Raw genomic sequence first — 21,553 nt, forward strand, 5'->3', positions numbered from 1 at the left:
ATTAGTCCAGTGGAGTGACTTTCCTGAAGCAATAGTACAGTTTCAAAAACAACCAAATAATTCATATTTGAGTTGCACCTTAGAATTCACAAAACCTTTGTATGTATATTATTTCATTCCATCCTCATAAAATTCTCTGATATAGCATATATTGGAATTAATCCCACTTTACTGGTGAGAAAACAGTTTTAGATAAGTTAAGCAGAATACATGATATTGTACAATTATGAAACTGAAATTTGAAGCAAAGTCTCAAAGTCTTCACTTCCAACCCACTACTATGAACTGAGGTTATGTGGTAAAATTAGGTAGCCACCAAGTGGCCTGACTTCCATTTGGAACCCATTGTAAGTTGAAAATATCATCAGTCAAAAATGCATCTGATCCACCTAACCTACCAAACATCATGGCCCGGCCTAGCCTACCTTAAATGTGCCCACAACACTTACCTTAGCCTATAGCTAGGGAAAATCATTGAACACAAAGCCTAATTTATAATAAAATGTTGGAAGATCTCGTGTAATTTATTAAATACAGTACCCTGTATTGTACATTATTGGTCGTTTACCCTCGGGACCGCGTGGTGGACTGGGAGGTGTGGCTCACTCCTAGAGTATCATCCTGCATTTTGCTAGCCTGAGAAAAGATCAAAATCCAAAATCCAAAGTATGGTTTCTACTGAATGTGTATCACTTTTACACCACTGTAAAGTTGAACAACTGTAATTCATCATTCCATGGTAAGTCAAGGACTGACTGTAATAGAATTCGCACCCTGTTGTTGTAACTACCCATGGAGTGCCTGTCTCCTCCACCAGCATGAGCACCCTAAGCACAAGGACTTTGTCTTACTCATCCTGTACCCCCAACCACTGTGCACAGTGCCTGGCATACAAAAGTGTTCCACAATGCTTGTCAAATGAACACATTCACATGTCCCAGAAGGTTTCCAGAAATGCCAGCATACATTTCTTGCAGCTTCCCATCTGCAGCAAGACATTGGCCTGGGCCCAGTAACCATTCCACAGATCCATCCTGAAATATCCATCCTTAGCTAGCCACTGCTAGCTGGTGACTCAAAACAGGTGAAGATCTCAGATTGATGGGCCTGTGGCTGAGATTTAGAGCAACTGTGAACCTCTGCCTGACAGATAAAGTCCAAGGGATAATGTGTGGACAGAGGCAGGATAGGACAGCCAAAAAGTGAGGGTGGTAGGAGGCACAAAGACCCTCCCTAGGCCCATCTTCTTGTCCCCTCCCTCTGCCTTCCAATGGCCTCAGTATTTGGAATAATCATAATAATCATAGAATCATCAGAATCTTCTCTTTACTAACCAGTTACAATGTCAGGCCCTACAACAAGTGCTTCACAAATTTTATTTCATCCTCACAAGAATCTTTCAAGGCAGATATTACAATTACTCTTTTGAATACCACTTCTACATATGGAGGAGCTGTCTATGGCAAACTGTGGGGTAAGTGATTTTCTCATGGATTTGACCACAAAGCGGTTAGAGTGAACTGTGTGGCCCAGCCCAGAGAGGAAGCTGGGCTTTCATGACAGGTGCCAGTCTTATCCCTGATTCCATCTGAGTTTTCTACACTGATTTCCCTTTTGCTTCATTTTAAAATCTTCCTTTAAAAAGCACTTCATCTTGTTCCACAGAATGCATTTTTCAAAGTCCCCATGGAGGTGGTGTAACCTAATAGTTTTATTGCTAAATCAAAAGGCCTTTCCCTGTCCCCACCCAGTTATACCATCCCAGATCCATTTTCTGGCCTCTGAAGTCAGGGGACAATTTCACACAGTCGAGGTGGGCACTGGCTTAGCATTTGGGTTTCAAGTTCTATGGTTTAGAGCTGACAGGACTCTCTGCCTCAGTCAGGGCCGGGTATTTGGCCATTTTGTCGGTTTATATTTTAACAAACCTTCCCATTTTGTACAGCTCCTAAATGCCTCACCAAAGCAGGTTTAAACGTTTACCAGAATGGAAGAGAACTGTATCCCCAGGCCACTGCGGTAGGCTGCAGAAAGCAGAATGCCGGACTCTGCCTCAGCAAGAACTGTCTCTTAAGCTCCTCTCTACAGGTCAATGTGCTTGAACAGTATAAAATACAGTAACTCCCTTTAAACAGTTATGCCAGAGTACATTCATCTCAATTAGCATTATCTCTTTCAAAACAATCACCTTGGGAAACAACATATTTATTCAAACAATGCTGACACCTCTCTAACTCTTTCAGTGGGTAACTGTTTTTACTGTCTGCGGCACTTTCTTTGAAAGTCCTCAGTCATGACAAATCTCATCCTTTGAGAATAGATTTGAACTTTGGAAAAAGACAAAAATTGGCTGGAGCCATGTCTAATGAATAAAGTGGGTGATCAAATCTTGTTACGTCGCTTTAGGTGAAAAATGAGGCATGACTATAAAATAATGTGACTGGTTTTCCTAGGTGACCCATAAACTGACTGGCTGAAAGATAATTCCCATAGAGGAGTTTCAAATGCTTCGAGCACTAGACGCATCACTGGAGTGCGCGCACGGTTCCCAGAGTGGCGATTTGGCAGGGTACGATACTAATTTGGATATATAAGTTCAAATATGTTTATAAAAAAAGAAATCTGATTGCTTACCCTCATGAAAATGAAGAAGCTATTCTGGAGAAATGTCGCCTCCTTTTTTTGACAGCCTGGTCTGCTGTGGACAGAGAGTCTGCCAAGAAAGACACACTTATCTTCTGCAGAACGCCTTCGCCGGGCACACCACCCATCCCAGGCACACTCGCCTATCCCAGGCTGGCCCTGAGCTCCCACGGCCATCTCTTTTTCCTTTTGTGTTAGCTTTTATAACACCTAATGGTTACTGTCTGGTTTTGCATGTGTCAATCTTCCCCATTCAACTGGCAGCTCCTTGCGAATGAGGACATCTTTAACCCTCCCATGCTCAGGACAAGGCACACAGAAGCATGGGATACTGATTCCACTGCTCCTGACACAGCCCTTACTTTGCTTCTCATGATCCTGTGGTTTCACTTGGTAAATGTAACTTCCCCTGCCTGGCAACCAAAACTGGACATTTGGTCCATGTAAAGTCTATCCACACAAACGTAGAGACTGAAAGTAGACTAACGGCTGCTTAAGGCTGAAGGGGTAGGGAAGCAAGGGAGATTGGCTGCTAATGTAAGGGGTTTCTTTTAGGATCATGGAAATATTCTAAAGTTAGATTGTGGTGATGGTCATACAGTTCTGTGAATAGACTAAAAAATATTGAATGATTCACTTTAAGTGGGTAAATTATATAGTATGTGAATCATACCTCAATAAAGTAGTTTAAGACTCTCGTACAATGGCAATGTTTGTGCCTTGGTTCCTTTCTAAAGTGGGGCTGGAATAATTGACGGCCAAGGTCTCTTCCAAAAATCTAGCTGCCCATATAAAATTAAGTTCTGTCTTCTCTCTGTAACACTACCACTTGAAAATGACAGTGATTTTCACCAAATTTGGAAGGAATGCTTAGGACAGTATAAACTATTGGTTGTTTCCCAACATCAATTCTCTGTTTCATTTAGTTTGTCAAATCCCCAATGTTTAGCTTGACAGATGACACCCAGAATAAGACTGATATTTCACAGCCCTCCTTGCTGCTAGAGGTGGGACATGAGTGCAACAGATATGTTCAATCTCCGAGAAAGGTGTGCCTTCCTCCATCTTTCTCCCCTGTTGGCATGTTAGCTGGCATGAAGGTAAGGTGGTGGGCAGCCATCCCGGACCTAGATAAGAGCAACACTCCAGGGAAGGCTGCACAACAGAAGAAAAGGGGCATGGGTCCCTGTGTACAATGGAGCTACACATCAGCCCTGGACTGCCCACACCCAGGATATGAAAGGAAGGGTTCCATTACCATCAACTTTTAAGTACTTTATTTGGAAACTCTGCTAACAGCAGCCAAACCTACATTTTAACAAAAAAGTTGGTATTCTGTACCAAAACAGAATCTAAAACATGTGGCATCAGCATGCTTTTTATGGCATGGAAAAAATTGTTGCCTCTGATAGCATGGAAGGCAGACCACTGGCCAACCAAATTTGTAGCTTGAGACAAATAGTTGGCAGAATTCAGAACATGAGTGCTTGTTGACTACCTCTTGCTACAATAAAGACGGGAGCTCAGGCAAGGGCTGGCCATTCTGCAGACAGAAATAAAGGCAGGTTGGGCTCTACTAATGGAAGTTTTGTTTTTTGTTTTTTGTTTTTACTGTGGCCTGCAAACGATACCGTCCAAGTCCAGGAATTTGTGCCATTGCAGAGTTGAGATGACAACTATTTGTGCAACCAAGTTAAATCAGCTATATAGTAAGCAGCAGGCTTAGCAGAGAAGGCTGTGTCTAAAATCTTTCCCAGGGCTAGGTGCGGTGGCTCACACCTGTAACCCTGGCACTTGGAGAGGCCGAGGTGGGTGGATTGCTTGAGCTCAGAAGCTGGAGACCAGCTTGGGCAACATGGCAAAACCTCATCTTTACAAAAATACAAAAAATTAGCCAGGTGTAATGGTGCATGCCTGTAGTCCCAGGCTGAGGCTCAGGTGGGAGGATCACTTGAGCCTGAGAATTCGAGGCTCCAGTGAGCCATGATCACACCACTGCACTCAGCCTGGATGGCAGAGTGAGACCCTGTCTCAAAAAAATAAAAATAATAAATAATAATAAATAAAATATTCCCCAGGATTCTCTGTCAGACAATGGGAACTAGCCCACCAGCAAAATCAGATTAAGGATACTGCCTTCGTACTAGCCTATCTTTTCCACCTGTCTCAAGGTAGCCATCAGTAATAGAGAAATCAAGGGAGGGACAAAGCATCCAATAAATACAAGTCAAAGTTTTTAGGTTTCAAAACTATCCAGGTGAGAACTTTCACTGTGATTACCAGCACATGGAACTGATCAGGATAGGCCAGAAGACTACTAAATTTGTGAAGGTACTGTACAGTGAAAGAGCCATGAGCCTGGCCTGCAAAAGTCACCCCTGCCTCTTTTCCTCCAACTTTCATCAGCAGGAAGCAGGTTACATAAGCTGTACAGCCCCAAAAGGACTTTTAGGGCCTTCTCCAACGTACACTCTTACTCAATAAATATATTTACATGAGCAGGTGGATACAGTTCCTCCCTGAGGGTGGAACCAGGGTTCCCTGTGGACCTACTCCACTGCCAGGACAGGAGTGTGCATTCCCAGCCAGGACAATGCGACAATGTGAACACTCCTATGGCTAGTGACTGGTCTACATATGTAAATATACAGCTATATCCCCTCTCTTTATACACTCTCACACACACACACACACACACACACACACACACACACACACAGAGTTACGTAACTCCCTATATATATAGTTATACATAGTTATGTAGTGGGGACAGGGGGCCTGATAATTTGTCTTTAACTTTACACAAGTAGCCACACATGGGCTTGATGGAGAGAACTATGAACACTGAGTACTGACTGGTAACTGGAAGGAATCTGGGGTGCCTCCACTGGAAAGGAGTGCTGTGTTTCAATGGGCAGGAAGAACAATGGGCATGGCTGTCTTCATGGCCAAAGAGGTGGACCATGGCACATATTTCTAGTGTTCCTTCTCTTCTTTAAGGTAACAGAACCACTCATTTTCAGGGGGCTATATGCCTCTCAACATAGAGTCTACATTTTCAGCCCTTCTTGCAAGTAAATGTGGCCTGCATGTTAGATCTCCCCAGTGGATTGTGAGCAATAGTCAGGTATGCAATTTCCTGATTTTGAAGGGGGAAGACACTCTGCCCCATCTCTCCCCTGTGCCCACTAGCTGAAACATGGATGTGGTAGTAGAAGCCATCTGCAACCAGATGGGCAAGGGCAACACCTTCAAGATGGCAGAGCAACAGGATTAAAGAGGCTGGGTCCCAACATCATGGATCCATCATGCTAGTCTTGGCCTGCTGACCCAGAATATTCCACAAGACAGAAAAACATCTTGTTTAATCCACTGTTGTTTTGAGTGTCTGTTACAACAGCTGACTGAACCTATAAAATCGTAAAAATTCCTTATAGGCTACATGGTGTACATCAAATTCACTTTGGAAGGCACCTCAAAGTATACTCTTTCAGAGTGGTCCAAACAGATCTGCAGCGGTAAGACCAAGCCTTGACAGGGAAATCTGAGATTTCAAATATAAGCCCGGTAGAAAGGCACAGGGCATAAGTGCTCCAAGTTGCAGGTGATGAATCATGATTGAGATGATTCTCATATGTGCACTCTGAGTAGCATCAAGAATGTGCAGTGTAGTCACATCATACAAGCATTTATCTTGCACAAATGTAACTGTTGTATATAGAACTTCCAGGGAGACAAAGAAGACAAGAGTGAAATTTAAACAGCATGGGCAATTCTGCCACCATTTCACCCAGTGACCACAGGCCCTTGCTAAGTCTTAGTCCCCACGTGCTTCTCAAAGTATGGGTATCTTGAGTGCACTTCTGCTATTTAAAGACATACCTGTTGTGTTACATGTTGTTCTCCAATGTGGTACTTTCCTATGGGACTTTAAAGATGATTTTGACTGAAGTTTCATCTTCCACTCGAACTCTAGAACCCATCCCACTGTAAAATGCAATTTCCTCTATTAACTAGATGATAGTTAATGGCTTGCCCCCATTGATCCTGGGAAGCCATCTGGTCTTACGATTCTGTTCTACTGACTCAGTTTTCATTTTTTATGTGGAACATTTAAGGAATAAAAACCAATGTGCCTCAAGGTGGATTTTGCCTCTTGTTTTACACTGTGATTCCAGAAACTGGTTTTAATTCAACCCAGTAGTGAGAAAAGTAGCTCTGACTTACATAGCAAGATCTCCGCACTTCCCTACTCCACATACTCATTTCCTGCTTAAAACTTTGCCCAGATTAGCATTATCCTCAGCCACTCTCAGTGGGAACCTGGTATTTGGAACATGGCCCAACACCCCTTACATTCTAGGAAGAGTGGGGGCAGTTCCCAGGCTCTTTTCCTGACTTTGTGACCTGGGACACCTGAAAGGTTTGTTGTAGACAGGAAATAAGGCCATGCATGTGGCAGTAACTTGTAAAATAGAAAACATGAGGTACATTTTTAGTGCAGTTGCTCCTTGTAGAGTATGAAACAAAAATACGGAGGTGGGGGGCAGTGAGGGGAGCTTTCTCTTCAACATGCCAAATTCTCTCACCTATGGTTCTGCCTGGAACATTCCTCTCTGCTCTTCACCTTCAGGTCTGGTTTTAGTTGTCACTTCCCTACTCCCTCTGCTGGAACCAGGCGCGCCTCCTTTATGCTTTCCTAGCCTCCTTTGCTCACCTCCATCCCAGTGCTGACAGCACCTTGTGGCAGTTCTCTGCTTGTCCGTAACCCACCTAGCCTCCAACACAAACCTTCACCTTAAGTCCCAAGCATGTGAGGACTGGGCCTGTATTGTTCTCTGCTGCATCCTAGGAGATCACCATGAAGTTTCACCAATCAGCTCATTTTGAGCTCCCTGCCAGTTTACAATCCTCACACTTGTCGGTTTAGCCCCCAAATGGCTATGACACCATGCAGATTAAGCCCTCTGGACTCACACAACGTAGCAGCCATTTCAATCCACTCTTGAGCAACAGAGATGCCTGCGAGCACATTGGAGTACAACATACAGGACTAATATTTGGTCAGAAGGACTTTTGTCACTTACCTCATAACTCTACATGTGGTGACCTGCTTAGAAAATACTTATTGGGCTGAATCAATCACACTCAAAGCAGCCAAGAACAAATTCATATATTAGTTGCCAAAATAAGCCATATGGTATACATGGATATTAAAACAAAATTTCACCTTCCCCGCATGCCCTTAATGGCAGTTTAAAAAGAAGAAACTTAAATCTGTGAAGATTCTTGTATAATATAGATGGTCCTATCAACCCAGCATGGTATAGATTGGTATTTCCCAAAATTCTTCTGTTTGGGGTCCTTTTACAAACTCTCAGGACTCATATATTAAAAGCTCTGAAACTCCTACTTAACATTGCCCAAGCCAGTTTCTCCATGCTATTAACCAGGATATTATAACAATCCCCAGAACTACTTGCTCTGGGATATATTTATTTATGGAAAAGACCAACCAGATGAAATATCAGAAGACTGGAGTCCCCGTTCCAACATCATTAGCATACTGGACAAGTCAACCAAATATTTCTGTCCTACCACCTATCGCATTTCATCCTTCAAAAACACTTTGGGGTACTCATAGAGAAAAAAAGAACATCTTTCCAATATGAAAACATAATTTTCCAAGTGTTTCTGATTCACGATTAAATCTTTATTGGCATGACTTAATTAGCATTCCCCACTGTGTTAATTCAGGGCTGTCTTTATGCCTTGGGGAATCAGCTCAGTGGTGATTTGGAGAAGCTATGGGAAGGAGGACTTCCAACAGCTGAAGTTTAAAAAACTAAACAAAACAAAACCCAGCTTACATCCATCCACATATCCCAACACTAAGCACAGCCTTCTCACCCTTTCCAAACAACTCCCTATGCTGCCCCCTTGTGATTTCTTTCCCCTTTGAGGACCCCAGGGGAGAAAAGTCTTCTCCACAGTCCTCCCAACTGAAGCCCTCGGCTAGCCATTACTTACTTAACACACTCAGGAGCCATTTTTCAAAGGTGGATCCCAACTGTGAGCACAGCTTCAAAGTCAGCAGAATAACTGGCTATGTCTGTGTGGGCCTCAAGGGAACTTGGAGGAGAATAAAGGGATCAGTTCAAACTTTCCTGCTTCACTTTCTTAGAAGTGTAGCTCACTCAAATCAATCTGCTGAAAGCTCTTCTAAAGTCTAAAGGGGTCCAGACTATACCACTGTGACATAAAAATTATTTTGAGCCACAGTCATTTAAAAATAGGCTTTTTACTAAACTCCTTCATCTGTCTTAAAAGCAGCGTGCCCCAAAGGAACTCTGGAGTTTCACAATCAGGGAAGATCGACTCATTATCATAACTAAATAGACACTGGCATAAAACTACCACATCTCCTATCTATTCTCTTAAGGGCTGATTTATCTCTCCTAAAGTCGTGGTTTCCAGCAAATGCTCTTCTCCTCTTCCGCCTTCCCCTACTGAGATGATGTATAGGCCCCCAAGTCTAACTGCCTCCTGTCACATTTTTCTGTAAACTCCCACAAATGTCTTTTTGTTGCTCATTTGTCTTTTACATTTAATTTGCAAGCCCCCAGTATATAACCTAGGAGGGTAGATGAAAAGTTTTCCCTATCCTAGAGTCCAAGAGAGAAAAAAATTATTGTTAAATATTTGATCAATGTTGATTACACATCTTATTATCCCAAGATAAATTTATAATAGAATAATACTTATAATCTATATGCAAAATGTCACAGTATATTGGGACCCTTTGTACAATAAAATGTATGCTACATTTATTTACCTGAGGCATAATTTTATAACATTAAATGATTATATGTGTTTATCCTTTCCATCTAACTCTTCCTCTGTTTGGAAGTCTTTTCACGGATATCTGCATGGCTCACTCCTTCACTTCATTCAGGTCTCTGCTCTCATGAGGTTTATCAGACATCCCAATTGCTGCACTAAAAAGAGCAGCCCATCCTCTAATGCTGTCCCCTTTACTGGGTTTTATTTTTCTTCAGAGAACTTATCTTCATTTGACAGGTTTATCATCTGTCAGGCTCAACGAGAACCCCACAGCTCTGTAGAGCAGAAACTTTGTTCAATTCACTGTTGTATCCGTAGTACCAAGAACCTAATAGGGGCTCAATAAATATTTATTGAATGAGTCACTCTTTCCAAAACAGCAGAGCACTCTTCCCTATGTTATCTTGTTTACAAAAACAAAACAAACCCTCTATCTCAAAAAGGGAGAATTTTTTTTATTCTACAAAATTTCATGAGCATTAGATTTGATTAAAAAAGAAAGAAAAAGGAAAAAGATGTTTCACCAAGAGCATTAGTGAAGCCAAGAAAGAAAAACTCCCAAGCAAGCGGATTTAAGTATTTTATGTAACAAAGATTGTTTAGTGACTAAGTGTCCGGCTCTAAAAAAGAGTCCTGCCTATTCCCTCTTTCTCACTTCTCTCGGCAGGTCCCCTTCCTGAAGAGCAGCCCCATCTTCTATCGCACACTATCCGCTCATCAAGACATAATTGGTTTTAGGTGCAGGCACCTCTTCTTTCCCAATCCAAAATGTTCTCTCTCTCGCTGAGCTCAGCATGTTTTCTAATTCTGTTCTTCGTATGTCTATGCGTTTCTTCTGTCTTATCTGCCCCAAAAGATTGTATGCTCCTGGATGGAAAGGACAATAGGTTATCCAACCTGGCATTCAGTGCTGATTCAAAATCAGAAAGTGTAAACAAGGGGAGAACAATTGTTCAAAGCCCACCATAATTCATTTTATATTTATTTATTTATTTATTTTTGAGACAGGGTCTTGCCATCGCCAAGGCTGGAGTGCAGTGGTGCAATCACAGCTCACTGAAGCCTTGACCTCACAGGATGAATGTGATCCTCCTACCTCAGTGTCTCAAGTAGCCGGGACCACAGGCGCCCGCAACCACACCAGATTAAGTTTTTTTATTTTTTGTAGACAAGGGGTTTCACCATGTTGTCCAAGCTGGTTTGGAACTCCTGGGCTCAAGTGACCCACTCAAGTGCGGTAAGCCACCATGCCCGGCCCCACCATAATTAAAAAGTGGTTTTCTTTTTTTAAAGTGGGGGTTACAGCATATTAAAAAGTGACTTGGGCCGGGTGTGATGGCTCACGCCTGTAATCCCAGCACTTTGTGAGGCCGAGGCGGGCGGATGACGAGGTCAAGAGATCCAGACCATCCTGGCCAACATGGTGAAACCCCGTTTCTACTAAAAATACAAAAATTAGCTGGGTATGGTGGCGCACGCCTGTAGTCCCAGCTACTCAGGAGGCTGAGGCAGAAGAATCACTTGAACCCGGGAGGCGGAGGTTACAGTGAGCCAAGATCCTGCAACTGCACTCCAGCCTAGGGCAACAGAGCAAGACAGTCTCAAAAAAAAAAAGTGACTTGAAGGTGTTTCTCTGCCAAGTCATCCCTGCCCCAGGGATATAAGGTTTAAAGTTAAGGTAGCAAGGTGCCTCCACCTAACTCCAACTACCCAAGAGTCTCAAAACCTTCCCCTTCCTGCTCAGTGTTCTTTTATTTCCTTTTCAAGAAATGTGAACTGCTATAGCCAGAAACATGTTCCTTCAGCAGTGTTTGCAGATGGATCTCATGAAAGTTCAGAAAAGGGTGGTTCACTTCAAGCGGGAGACAGTGGAGGAACTCCACTATAAGGCGAAGTTTGCAAAGTCCCACTAGTTTGCTCTGAGAACATGAGACCCTTAACCTCTGGGTCATGTGTTTGAGGTCCATTTTGGTGCAGGCATCACCTGACGCTAAAAAAGGATCATTGTTTAGTGTGGGGTTCTTAACTTGGGATGCTTACATCCCCTTCCCCTACCTCAAGAGGTCCTTGGGTAGAATTCAATGGGATCCATGAATATGAATGACAAAAGAAACAAAACAATCTTTATTTTCACTAACATCTAACTGAAATTTAGCACCTCCTTTTATTATAAATGTAGGAAGCAAACCACAGTATTATTACTACTACTGCTACTATTACTACTACTACCTAGGAATTTATCATCAATAAAAATATTTTCATATCCTATTATAGTTATCTCAAAATACTGAGATTGCAGACATCTCAAAACATCATTTATACTCACCACTACTTTGAAGTAAGGCAGTATTAAATCCTCCACAAATCTTCCTATCTAATGTCAGTAAAGAAGCATGTATCTTGATATATCACAAATCTGGTTTTTTAATATTTTGATTATACTTCAATATAATTTTGCTTCCTTTGTAATGTTTTGTATTTTGTTTTATTCACTTAAAAATAAAAATACTCTGCCCGGCACGATGGCTCACACTTGTAATCCCAGCACTTTGGGAGGCAAGGCCGAGGCAGGCAGATCGCTTGAGCCCATGAGTTCGAGATCAGCCTGGGCAACTTGGTGAAACCCCATCTCTACAAAAAATATAAAACAATTAGCCAGGCATGGTGGCATGCACCTGTAGACCCCAGCTACTTAGGAGGCTGAGGTGGGAGAATCAACTGAACCTGGGGAGACTGAGGCTGCAGTAAGCCACGATCGCGCTACTGTGCTGCAGTCTGGGCAACAGAGTAAGACCATGTCTCAAATTTTTAAAAATATATATTCTGAGAAGGGGCTCCATAGTTTGCACAAATGAGTAGCAAAGGAGCTGTGACAAAAGAATCCCTGTAACTTGACGACAACAACAACAACAACAAATACCCTCCTTGCTCATAAGTTCCCACAAAGGCATTTATTTTATTTTGCTTAGGGTGGTGATAAATCATCCTTCAAAACATGCACACATTCATTTGTGAGCTTAAACTCTCCTCAATTTCTGATGCTGGTCATTTGCAGATCATTAGACCCAGAAGTGATTTTTAGAGACCAGGAATAGTTTCAATTAAATAATTCGTTGGGATTCTCTTGGACTTTTCAGTAACACGGGCCAATAAATTCCTTTCTCACTTGGAGTAATCCAAGTAAGGTTTTTGTCATTTGTACCCAATTGGGTTCTGACTAACACGGAACCCCTCTATATTGGTTGAGGCTGTTGAGGATTAGAGGAAGGTGGGAGACCATCTGGGTGGCTCATATCTGCATCAGGTTGGATTGTGTCCTAATACCAACAAAACATTGATAACACACCTATCATTCGAAGTTTCCAAGTGAGGTATTTGTAAATATGTTGTTTCATCTAATCCTCACAACAGGCTCTCCGGGTATGTATTATTCCCAACCTTTGTGGATGAAACAAAAAAAGGATTAGAACTTTGTATTTGTATCTAATCTAAACTCCCTCAATTTGTATTCATTCTGCTGAGAATTCCTCCTACCAGACAAACCCACTCTGGGAACTCCAAGTCATTCTTTAAGACTCAATTCGGCTACCACCCCTCTATGGAGCCTCCCTCCCTTCATCTTCCCCTCCCAAGTACAGCCCCTCAGGTTAAAGACACCTGCACATCCCTCCATCACAACACCTGACACATTGTGCTGTCTGCTTACTCCTGTATACCACCCCTCCCAGACTATGTCTTTCCCAAGGGCAAAAATATTTTGTATCTCAAGTACAATATCTGAGGCAAAGCAAGCACATAATAAATGTTTGATGTGAATAAATTTATTGGTCACCAACTATATGCTGGCTTTAAATCAAGTGCTAGAATACAAAAGTGACTCACAGTTCAGAGCAAATAAACAAGAATTCATTGAATGCTACATAGTCCTAGGCATTGCAGATACAGGTAAAACACAGGTCTGACTTAAAGAAGCTTACTCTCTAGTTGGAGGCCGTGACATGTAAACGGAAAATTTCACTAGAATTTAATATATATATTCTAGAATTATCTATGGGAAAGGAGCACTTAATAGGTGGAGAAGAGTGGTAGGGATGGGGTGTCAAGAAAGGTTTCTGAAGATGCCATCTGGACTGAATCATATCACAAGAGAAAGAGTAGCATATTTAAATCCTGAGTGAGTAGAGAGAGTGAACAAAATCAGAGAACAACCTCAGCGTAGAAACCTAGGGAATAGGCCAGGCGCAGTGGCTCACGCCTGTAATCCCAGCACCTTGGGAGGCCAAGGAGGGTGGATCACCTGAGATCAGAAGTTCGAGACCAGCCTGGCCAAGATGGTGAAACCTCATCTCTACTAAAAATATAAAAATTAGCCAGGTGTGGTGGTGCATGCCTGTCATCCCAGCTACTCAGGAGGCTAAGGCAGGAGAATTGCTTGAACCTGGGAGGCAGAGGTTGCAGTGAGCTGATTGCGCCACTGCACTCCAGCCTAGGCGACAGAGTAAGACTCCGTCTCAAAAAAAAAAAAAAAAAAAAGAAGAAAAAAGAAAGAAAGAAGAAAGAAACCTAGGGAATAGTCAATGTGCAGCCCATGAAGGAACTTCCAAAAAGTGTGAGTAGAATCAGGAGAGTTAGCAAGGCCAAGGGAGGAAGAACTTTACAAGAGTACAAAATCAGCAGTGCCAAATGCAGCAGAAAGGCCAAACAAGATTAGACCTAGAGTGTATTCCATGAATTTAGCAACTGGCAAGTCCCTAGTAACTTTGGCAAGAGCAATTCTACTGGAGTAGTGGAGGGGGCAGAAGCCAGATTGCAGTGAAATGGCGAGTAAACTGGAGGTGAGAATGAGAAATAGTGAATGCAGAAAGCTTTTACAAAGGTTGGCTGAGAGAAGAGCAATAGGGCAATGGCTAAAGGGTGATGAAGTTTTAAGAACTTTTTTTTTTAGTCTTAACTAATTCTTTCCTTCCCACCCCACACTACTCCCAAATGGACAAATTTCCATCTGGGCACCTAAAATTCCCACTCTGCTGCAAGCTCCTTAAGGACAAGTCTTGGGTCTGCATCATCCTTTTAGTCCACACATTTCTCTGAACATGGTATTCAACAGGATCTGTTGAATGACTGACTGAATAAATGAATGAATGAATGAAATGCAAATTCAGCACAGGTGGTAACAGGGAAATGAAGGGATCTACTGGGATACAGCTATTGTCTGTTCTTCTTTCATGGGAATTTGTGCTTGTCTGAAAATTCAGGACCACAAAGTAAACAAATCCAAGCAATCTTCTCTCACTGATGCTTATAAATGTTTGGCCCAGGAAGGCAGATGTAGATAGAGCCCAGCTTAGATTTTGGAGCCTGGAAAACAGATCTTCGAGATCAAGGGTCCCTTCATTCTCAGGAGCTGTTCAAGTTCTTGGGATTGGCAGATCTATATTGGACTCTTAGTGCTGCCATTACAGTTTCTGTAAATTATTTAACCTACCTAAGCTTCAGCGTCCTCGTTGGCAACTTGAAGATACCCATAATAGCATCTACCTTACAGGGCTTCAGGAGGATAAATGAGACCCAGAAATGAAGCGCTTACCATGGTGCTTGGCAAATAGTACTCAATGTCAACAAAATAAGATAAATAAAGTACTATTAAAATGAATAAAAATATCCATTTCAGGTGATGCGTTCCAGAAGAATTGGGCCTAAGTCAAATCTCACTTAAAATATAGAAAGAAAACTTGGTCCTTAGAACTCCTTAGAAATGTTTTACAAAAGTAAGTGAATAATTAGCCCCAACTTATCAATCCACATTTTTTTTCATTTTTTTTTTTTTTTGAGACGGAGTCTGGCTCTGTCGCCGAGGCTAGAGTGCAGTGGCGGGATCTCAGCTCACTGCAAGCTCCGCCTCCCGGGTTCACGCCATTCTCCTGCCTCAGCCTCCCGAGTAGCTGGGACTACAGGCGCCCGCCACCACGCCTAATTTTTTTTTTTTTTTGTATTTTTTAGTAGAGACGGGGTTTCACCGTGTTAGCCAGAATGGTCTCGATCTCCTGACCTCAGGTGATCCACCACCCTCAGCCTCCCAAAGTGCTGGGATTACAGGCGTGAGCCACCATGCCCCGCCCCACATTTCCATATATCAGATTTACTGAAAAACTTTTTTTTTTAATTTCCCCTATCCGAGTGGACCCGCCCAATCAAGTCAGTTAACTTTCCTTGGCCGGGGGCGGAACCAAGGTGTTGCGGTAATTTCCTGGCCTGCCACAACTGCTTGCTTGCGTAAGGGCGCCTTTGGGTATGTTGCCATTCTAATGAAAATTCAGCTCCAGCCCCGTCGGTGGAACAGATCCCGGGCACCACTGGGAGAGACTAGATGTTTCAAAAGCCTGCCACCCAGCAAGCAGGCCGCGCAAAGGGCAGGAGTTCGGAACCAAGGCAAACTAGGGGGCGGGGAGAAGAGATTGGCACCCGCCTGCTGAGATCTGCCAGCCTGACGCCCCAGGGGGATGGGTGCTCTCGCCACCCTTGCCCCACAGTGTCGGGCTCCGAGCCAGCGGGAAGCGCCAGTCCTAGCCGAGAATAGCAGAGGAGCGGGCGGGATGCGAGGGGGCTCTGGGCGAGGCGGCCGCAGTCTAACCTTTCCTGCTTAAGGCGACAGCACTCTGCGCCGTAACCGTATCTTCCAAGGCTGCAAGGTTAAGGCAAATGTCAGACGCCTCGGGAGGGGCGGGGGACGGGGAGAGGGAAGGCAGCGGCTAGAGACGGAGAGTCGGGCGTGACCTTGGGAGGCTCCGCGCCCGCACCTCCCCGCGCCCCGGGAGTCAGGCGAGCAGGTCTGCCGGGACCCGTGGCCACTTTCCCCAGCCCGGCGACCTCCGTCGGGCCTCCAGGCCAGAAGAGCGAGCGCGAAGGAGAGGGAGGAGCGGGAGGTGGAGACCGGGGCGGCAGCGCGCGGAAGCGGCCGGCCCCGAGCGAGGGAGGGCGCCGCGGCCCGCACGTCGCACACGCGCCAGGGTGCACAGCGGCGCGGGGCCGCGCATCTCTTACCCCGTTGGCGGCAGCGATGCGAGCGATGAGCTGGATGGCTTCCTTCATGTAGAACCGGCCGTCCCCGCCCACCACCAGCGTGGCCTCCTGCCGCTGCGCCGGCTCCACGGTGGAGATGATACTCTGGATGAAGTTCTCCGCGTAGTTGGCGCTGCTCTGGAACACCTTCACCCGCTTCCGCAGCCCGCTCGTGCCCGGCTTCTGGTCCGGGTACGCCTGGGTCTTAACTGTCACGATCTTCACCATGGTGGCGACTTGCTGCCGGGGGTCAGAGCGGCGGACTTGGCTGGCGGAGGGGCGGCCGGCTGAGGCTGCAGCTGCTCTGGGGTGAGGGCACGGCGGATGGGGGCTACGCCGCACTCTAGGCCGGCGTTTGGCCCTCCTCCTTAAAGGGACAGGGGACAGGGCCCTCCCTCTGCGCCAGCCCACCTCCTGGCAGGTCCGGCGGGAGGGGAAAGGGGAGCGCCGGTCTCTAGGCCTCCTGTGAAATGGGTGGAGCCTTACTGATTTACTCTCCCCTTCGGAATCCTATCCACTGTAAAAAGAGGCCCGCAACTCCTCCCCTAAGTGTTGGGGCAGAGGTTGGGGTAGGAACCCGGTCACAGGGCAAGGACGTGAGGCAGGGTGGAAAAAAGTACAGGGTAGAATGATTTCCAGTGGTTTGGCGAATGCATCGTGTGTAAATAGCTTTCTGGAAACCTGCTGGGAGGGTCAGAAGTGCCAGCCCCAGCTCGATTTCATGAGTCGTAATTCTTTCTATTTCTCCCTAAATGTGAGGGCATTTGAGTTCCGTAAAGGAGTCGACTCCAAATGTTTCCTGCTGCACCACACACTTGACTACCATTGGTGACGGTGACTTAGCTATGACTTGCTGAGTGTAGTGTTTCTAAACCTTACTAAACTATGGGTTTTATTTTTCCCCTTTTTATGCTTACAAAACTGAAATTCAAAGAATAAAATGCCTTGTCTCATTGCCACACAGCTAAGTCCATGCGGGAGGCCAATTCAGGTGGTCTGGCTCCAAAACCAGGGCTCTTCCCATGATTTGCCCGCTGTGACACCAGGTTGGCAATTAGGAAATGTACAAGCAGGACTTGACAAATGTAGGAGCAAATATATGGTAAGGATAAGTATGAACACCATCAAAATTAGCCAGTTACTCATGTAATAGAAATAAAGTGAGGAGATCAACAAACAAGGACTGACATGGCTGGAAAAGTTTCACGGGGGATAGCAAGGTCAACCAAGGGGATTTGATTATTAAGTAGGAATCTTCAGTCTTTCTTGCTTTTCGGTTTAGTATCTCCCTTAATTTGATGAGAGTGATTGTCTCCTCTGTTCAAGAAACCTGTCATTTTGGTAAAGTGGCAAAAAACTTGGCTTTACAAGATGTGTGCTCTTGGGAAAGTTAGTTAATGTCCGTGGGCATCAATTTCCTTACTGTAAAATAAACATATCACCTATTTTGGAATATTTTTGCAAGATTTAATGGGGTTTTGTATGTCAGAAATTCTCAATCATGGATACACAGTAGAATCCTACTGTGACCCATGCTCACAGTAGAATTACTTGAGGTGGTTTCTAAATGACCCAGTCCAAACAAATTCAATCATAAGCAGCTGTTAGAAGTAAATCATCTAGCCTGGTGCCTGAAACATAGAGGCCTTCAAAAATATTAGCTCCCCTTCCCCAATTCCAAAACCAGAGCTTATCATTCACCTGTGAATTATATTCTTTTGGTAGTTAATTGGTATGTCTTGATCAAGCAGGGAGGCGAACAGACCCATGAGTGCAGACTCTCACAAACCAAGTGTTGATATACATGCTCATATAGTACATGTTATGTAGATACAGTGTGTTGATGTCACTATAGATGAGTTTCGGTGGCAAATATTATGTGAAAACGGAACCCTGGACTGCTAGTAATGAGTTCTAATATTTGCACAGGAGTTTACAGAGCAGTGTAATCTTGTGAATTAAATAGTATAATCAAGCCCATTTTATAGAAGAGAGAATTGAGGATTGAATGGTGAATGTAATCAAGGTTATCTAACTCCACAAAATGAAAATATAGCATAGATTCACTGAGCCTTCAAAATACCTACCTTAGAGTTGTATGGTTTAGATAGTGAATATACAGCTCCTACCACAGTGCTAATAAGTAAGTCATCAATAAATGATAACTTGCAAAGTCACGGGCCCAAATTCAGATCTCATGCCCTTTCTATATTCTTCAGTATCTTTGGAAATATGGGGCTTTTCATTTAAGAGGAATTGATCTATACTTCTCTCACCCCAGAAGTTGTAACAATTAGCTTTAACTGCATAACACACCAGTCTAAATCTGAGTGGCTTAAGACAACCCCCATTCATGATTATAGTTCATGATTCTATGAGTTAACTGGCAGTTCTGCTGTTCTGGACAGGGTTACTGTGGCCCCTTATACAGACCTAACATGATCCCCATGTTCCTTGCCTCCTGATAATCATGCCTTTATGCAATCCCCTTGTATTACAGATTGAGTATCCCTTATCCGAAATGTTTGGTACGAGAAATGTTTCAGATTTTAGATTGTTCTGGATTTTGGAATGTTTGCATTACAATGGTTGTGCATCCCAAATCCAAAAATCCCAAATTCAGAATGTTCCAATGAGCACTTCCTTTGAGTGTCATGTTGGCACTCAAAAAGTTTTGGATTTTGGAGCATTTTGGGTTTGGGATTTTTGGATTTGGGATACTCAACCCGTACTTTTCTACTGCTGTATGACAAATTACCACAAACTCAACAGCTGAAAACAACACCCATTTATGATGTCACAATTCTATAGATAAGAAGTCCCAATTCTATAGATCAAAAGGTTTGGCCAGGTTCAATCCTGGTAATCACGGATATATAACAGCTTATAAACATCAAGGAGAAAGTATTTTGACCTTCATTACATTCTTTTTAAGGCAAGCACACCTGTTTAAACTGATTTGTCTATAGCCAGTTGGTTTAATTTCATTGAATTCTTCCCAGAGCCTCAAGATAAGAACCCACCCAAGCTTGGTGCGTTCTTATCTGGAGCCTCTGGGAAGAACACCTTGATTTGAAGTCAAGAGCCAAGCTGGCTTCTTATCTGGAGGCTCTGGGAAGAATTTCTTTCAAGTGTTAAAGATAAATAAAAATAGAGGCCCCAGTTTAGATATTTTAAGTCCAACCACCCATAGCCAGGTAGCCAAAACTTAAGTCCTCCTTATTTCCCTGAAACACTTGCTCTAGACATAAACAAAACACAAAATGTCCTTGACAGTGTGATTCAATGAAATTAAACCAATCAGCTATAGACAAATCAGCTTAACAGCTCTACTTGCCTTAAAAAGAATGTAACGAAGGTCAAAATACTTCCTCCTCAGTGTTTATAAGCTGTACTGTAACTGCTGTGAGCTGGGTTTCTTGCCACTTTTGGTTAGATGTCTTCCAGTTTGTAAACTGTTCTTTGTATGCACGCTAAACTTTTAAAAATTTTTAAAGTTTGATCTGATTTTAACACAGCACATTCAGATTGCTGGCAGGATCTATTTCCTTGCAGTTGTAGGATTGAGGTCCCCATTTCTTAGATTAGACCTACCTGGATAATCTCCCTTTGTAACCTGTTCATAGGAGTAATGTATCATCGTATTCACAGGTTCTACTCACGTTCAAAAATTGACTTGCAGAGATTTCCAAGTTGTAGTATTTATGAAAAGCAACAGAAGGAGTCTTATTCCCCTGTGGGTAGCACTGAAATCGGGAAAGAAGCCATTGGACCTGATGAGCCCATACAGACAGAAATGAGAGAATTACTGGCATTGTGGACCAATGACCAAGAATAAAACAGGATGATTGTATGCCTGCATAGACATTTGATATCAAAGGCTAGATGTTTTTCCCAAATGCTTTGGCACTCTATAAGCTAAGTGTACTTAATCATGGCCCCAGATGGGCTATCTCAGTGAAATGAAATAGAAATAAAGATGAATTCTGAAAAAAAAAATTATTTCCTAATCACCTAACTCTGTCAACCGAGATTTATATCTGCTCACAGAAATCTGAGTCTCTGCCACCTGAACAGAATGAAGTTTTGAAAACATTAAGTTGTTAAAGAAAAAGTAAGTTGTCGTTCTGGTATCATTAGATTATGGTGAGGTATTTATTCCTTTTATCTGTTTTCTAATTCATATTTTTTCATGTTCATATAGTATAACTACTTTTATTAATTCTAGTAAAAATCCAAGATGTGGGTCAAAGATTTATCAAAAGATATTCTAAATCAGAATTACTTATAATATGGGAATAGTAAATGGTACAACATAAACAGAAGAAACAAAATTGTATACATATTATCCCACTTGAGTGTTTTTTCAAGAAATACACACAGACATACACACACATACAAACACATAAAGGACTGGAAGGAAATATACCAAGATATGCAACAATGATTACCACTGAGTTGTAAGATAGGGCAATGTTTATTTTCTTTATATTTTATCTGGATTTTCCAGGTTTTCTATAGGGAATTTGTATTATTTTTAAAATGATAAGTAAATATTATGTCTTTTCCTTTTCTTTGAAATACCTTTTAAGTGGTAATCCATACTTTTTTTTTTTTTTTTTTGGAGACAGTCTCACTCCATCACCCAGGCTGGAGTGCAGTGGCACAATCTTGGCTCACTTCCACCTCCACCTCTGGGATTCAAGCAATGCTCGTGTCTCAGCCTCCCAAGTAGTTGGAATTATAGGCACATGCCACCATGCCCAGCTAATTTTTGTATTTTTAGTAGAGATGGCGTTTCGCCATGTTGGCCATGCTGGTCTGGAACTCCTGACGTCAAGTGATCTGCCTTCCTCAGCCTCCCAAAGTGCTGCAATTACAGACATGAGCCACCACACCCGGCCCTCATTATTTCATTAATGAATTATTCTTTATCATTTAGATATATTCATTTGTGTATTGATTCATTAACTCTATAAATATGTTTTGAACTTGTACTAAATGACAG

General features: G+C 43.1%; 1 protein-coding gene and 1 long non-coding RNA gene across 2 annotated transcripts in view; both read right to left on the minus strand.

Moving 5' to 3' along the window:
- Nucleotides 1–17,287, minus strand: part of PGM1 (phosphoglucomutase 1) — a 67,463-nt gene extending 50,176 nt beyond the window's left edge. The window contains exon 1 of the mRNA XM_004025907.5: nucleotides 16,528–17,287. Coding sequence (XP_004025956.3) covers nucleotides 16,528–16,773 — 246 coding nt within the window. The 5' untranslated portion in view covers nucleotides 16,774–17,287. The remainder of the gene's footprint in view (nucleotides 1–16,527) is intronic.
- LOC109024733 (uncharacterized) lies at nucleotides 5,413–16,521 on the minus strand. Its single transcript, XR_002004238.4, has 3 exons — nucleotides 16,118–16,521; nucleotides 12,833–12,924; nucleotides 5,413–10,353 (listed from the first exon to the last, which is right to left on the minus strand). It is a non-coding gene; the product is annotated as an uncharacterized lncRNA (long non-coding RNA).
- Nucleotides 17,288–21,553: the final 4,266 nt, after the last annotated feature.

The sequence above is a fragment of the Gorilla gorilla genome, chromosome 1 (assembly GCF_029281585.2).
Source record: "Gorilla gorilla gorilla isolate KB3781 chromosome 1, NHGRI_mGorGor1-v2.1_pri, whole genome shotgun sequence".
Taxonomy (NCBI): domain Eukaryota; kingdom Metazoa; phylum Chordata; class Mammalia; order Primates; family Hominidae; genus Gorilla; species Gorilla gorilla.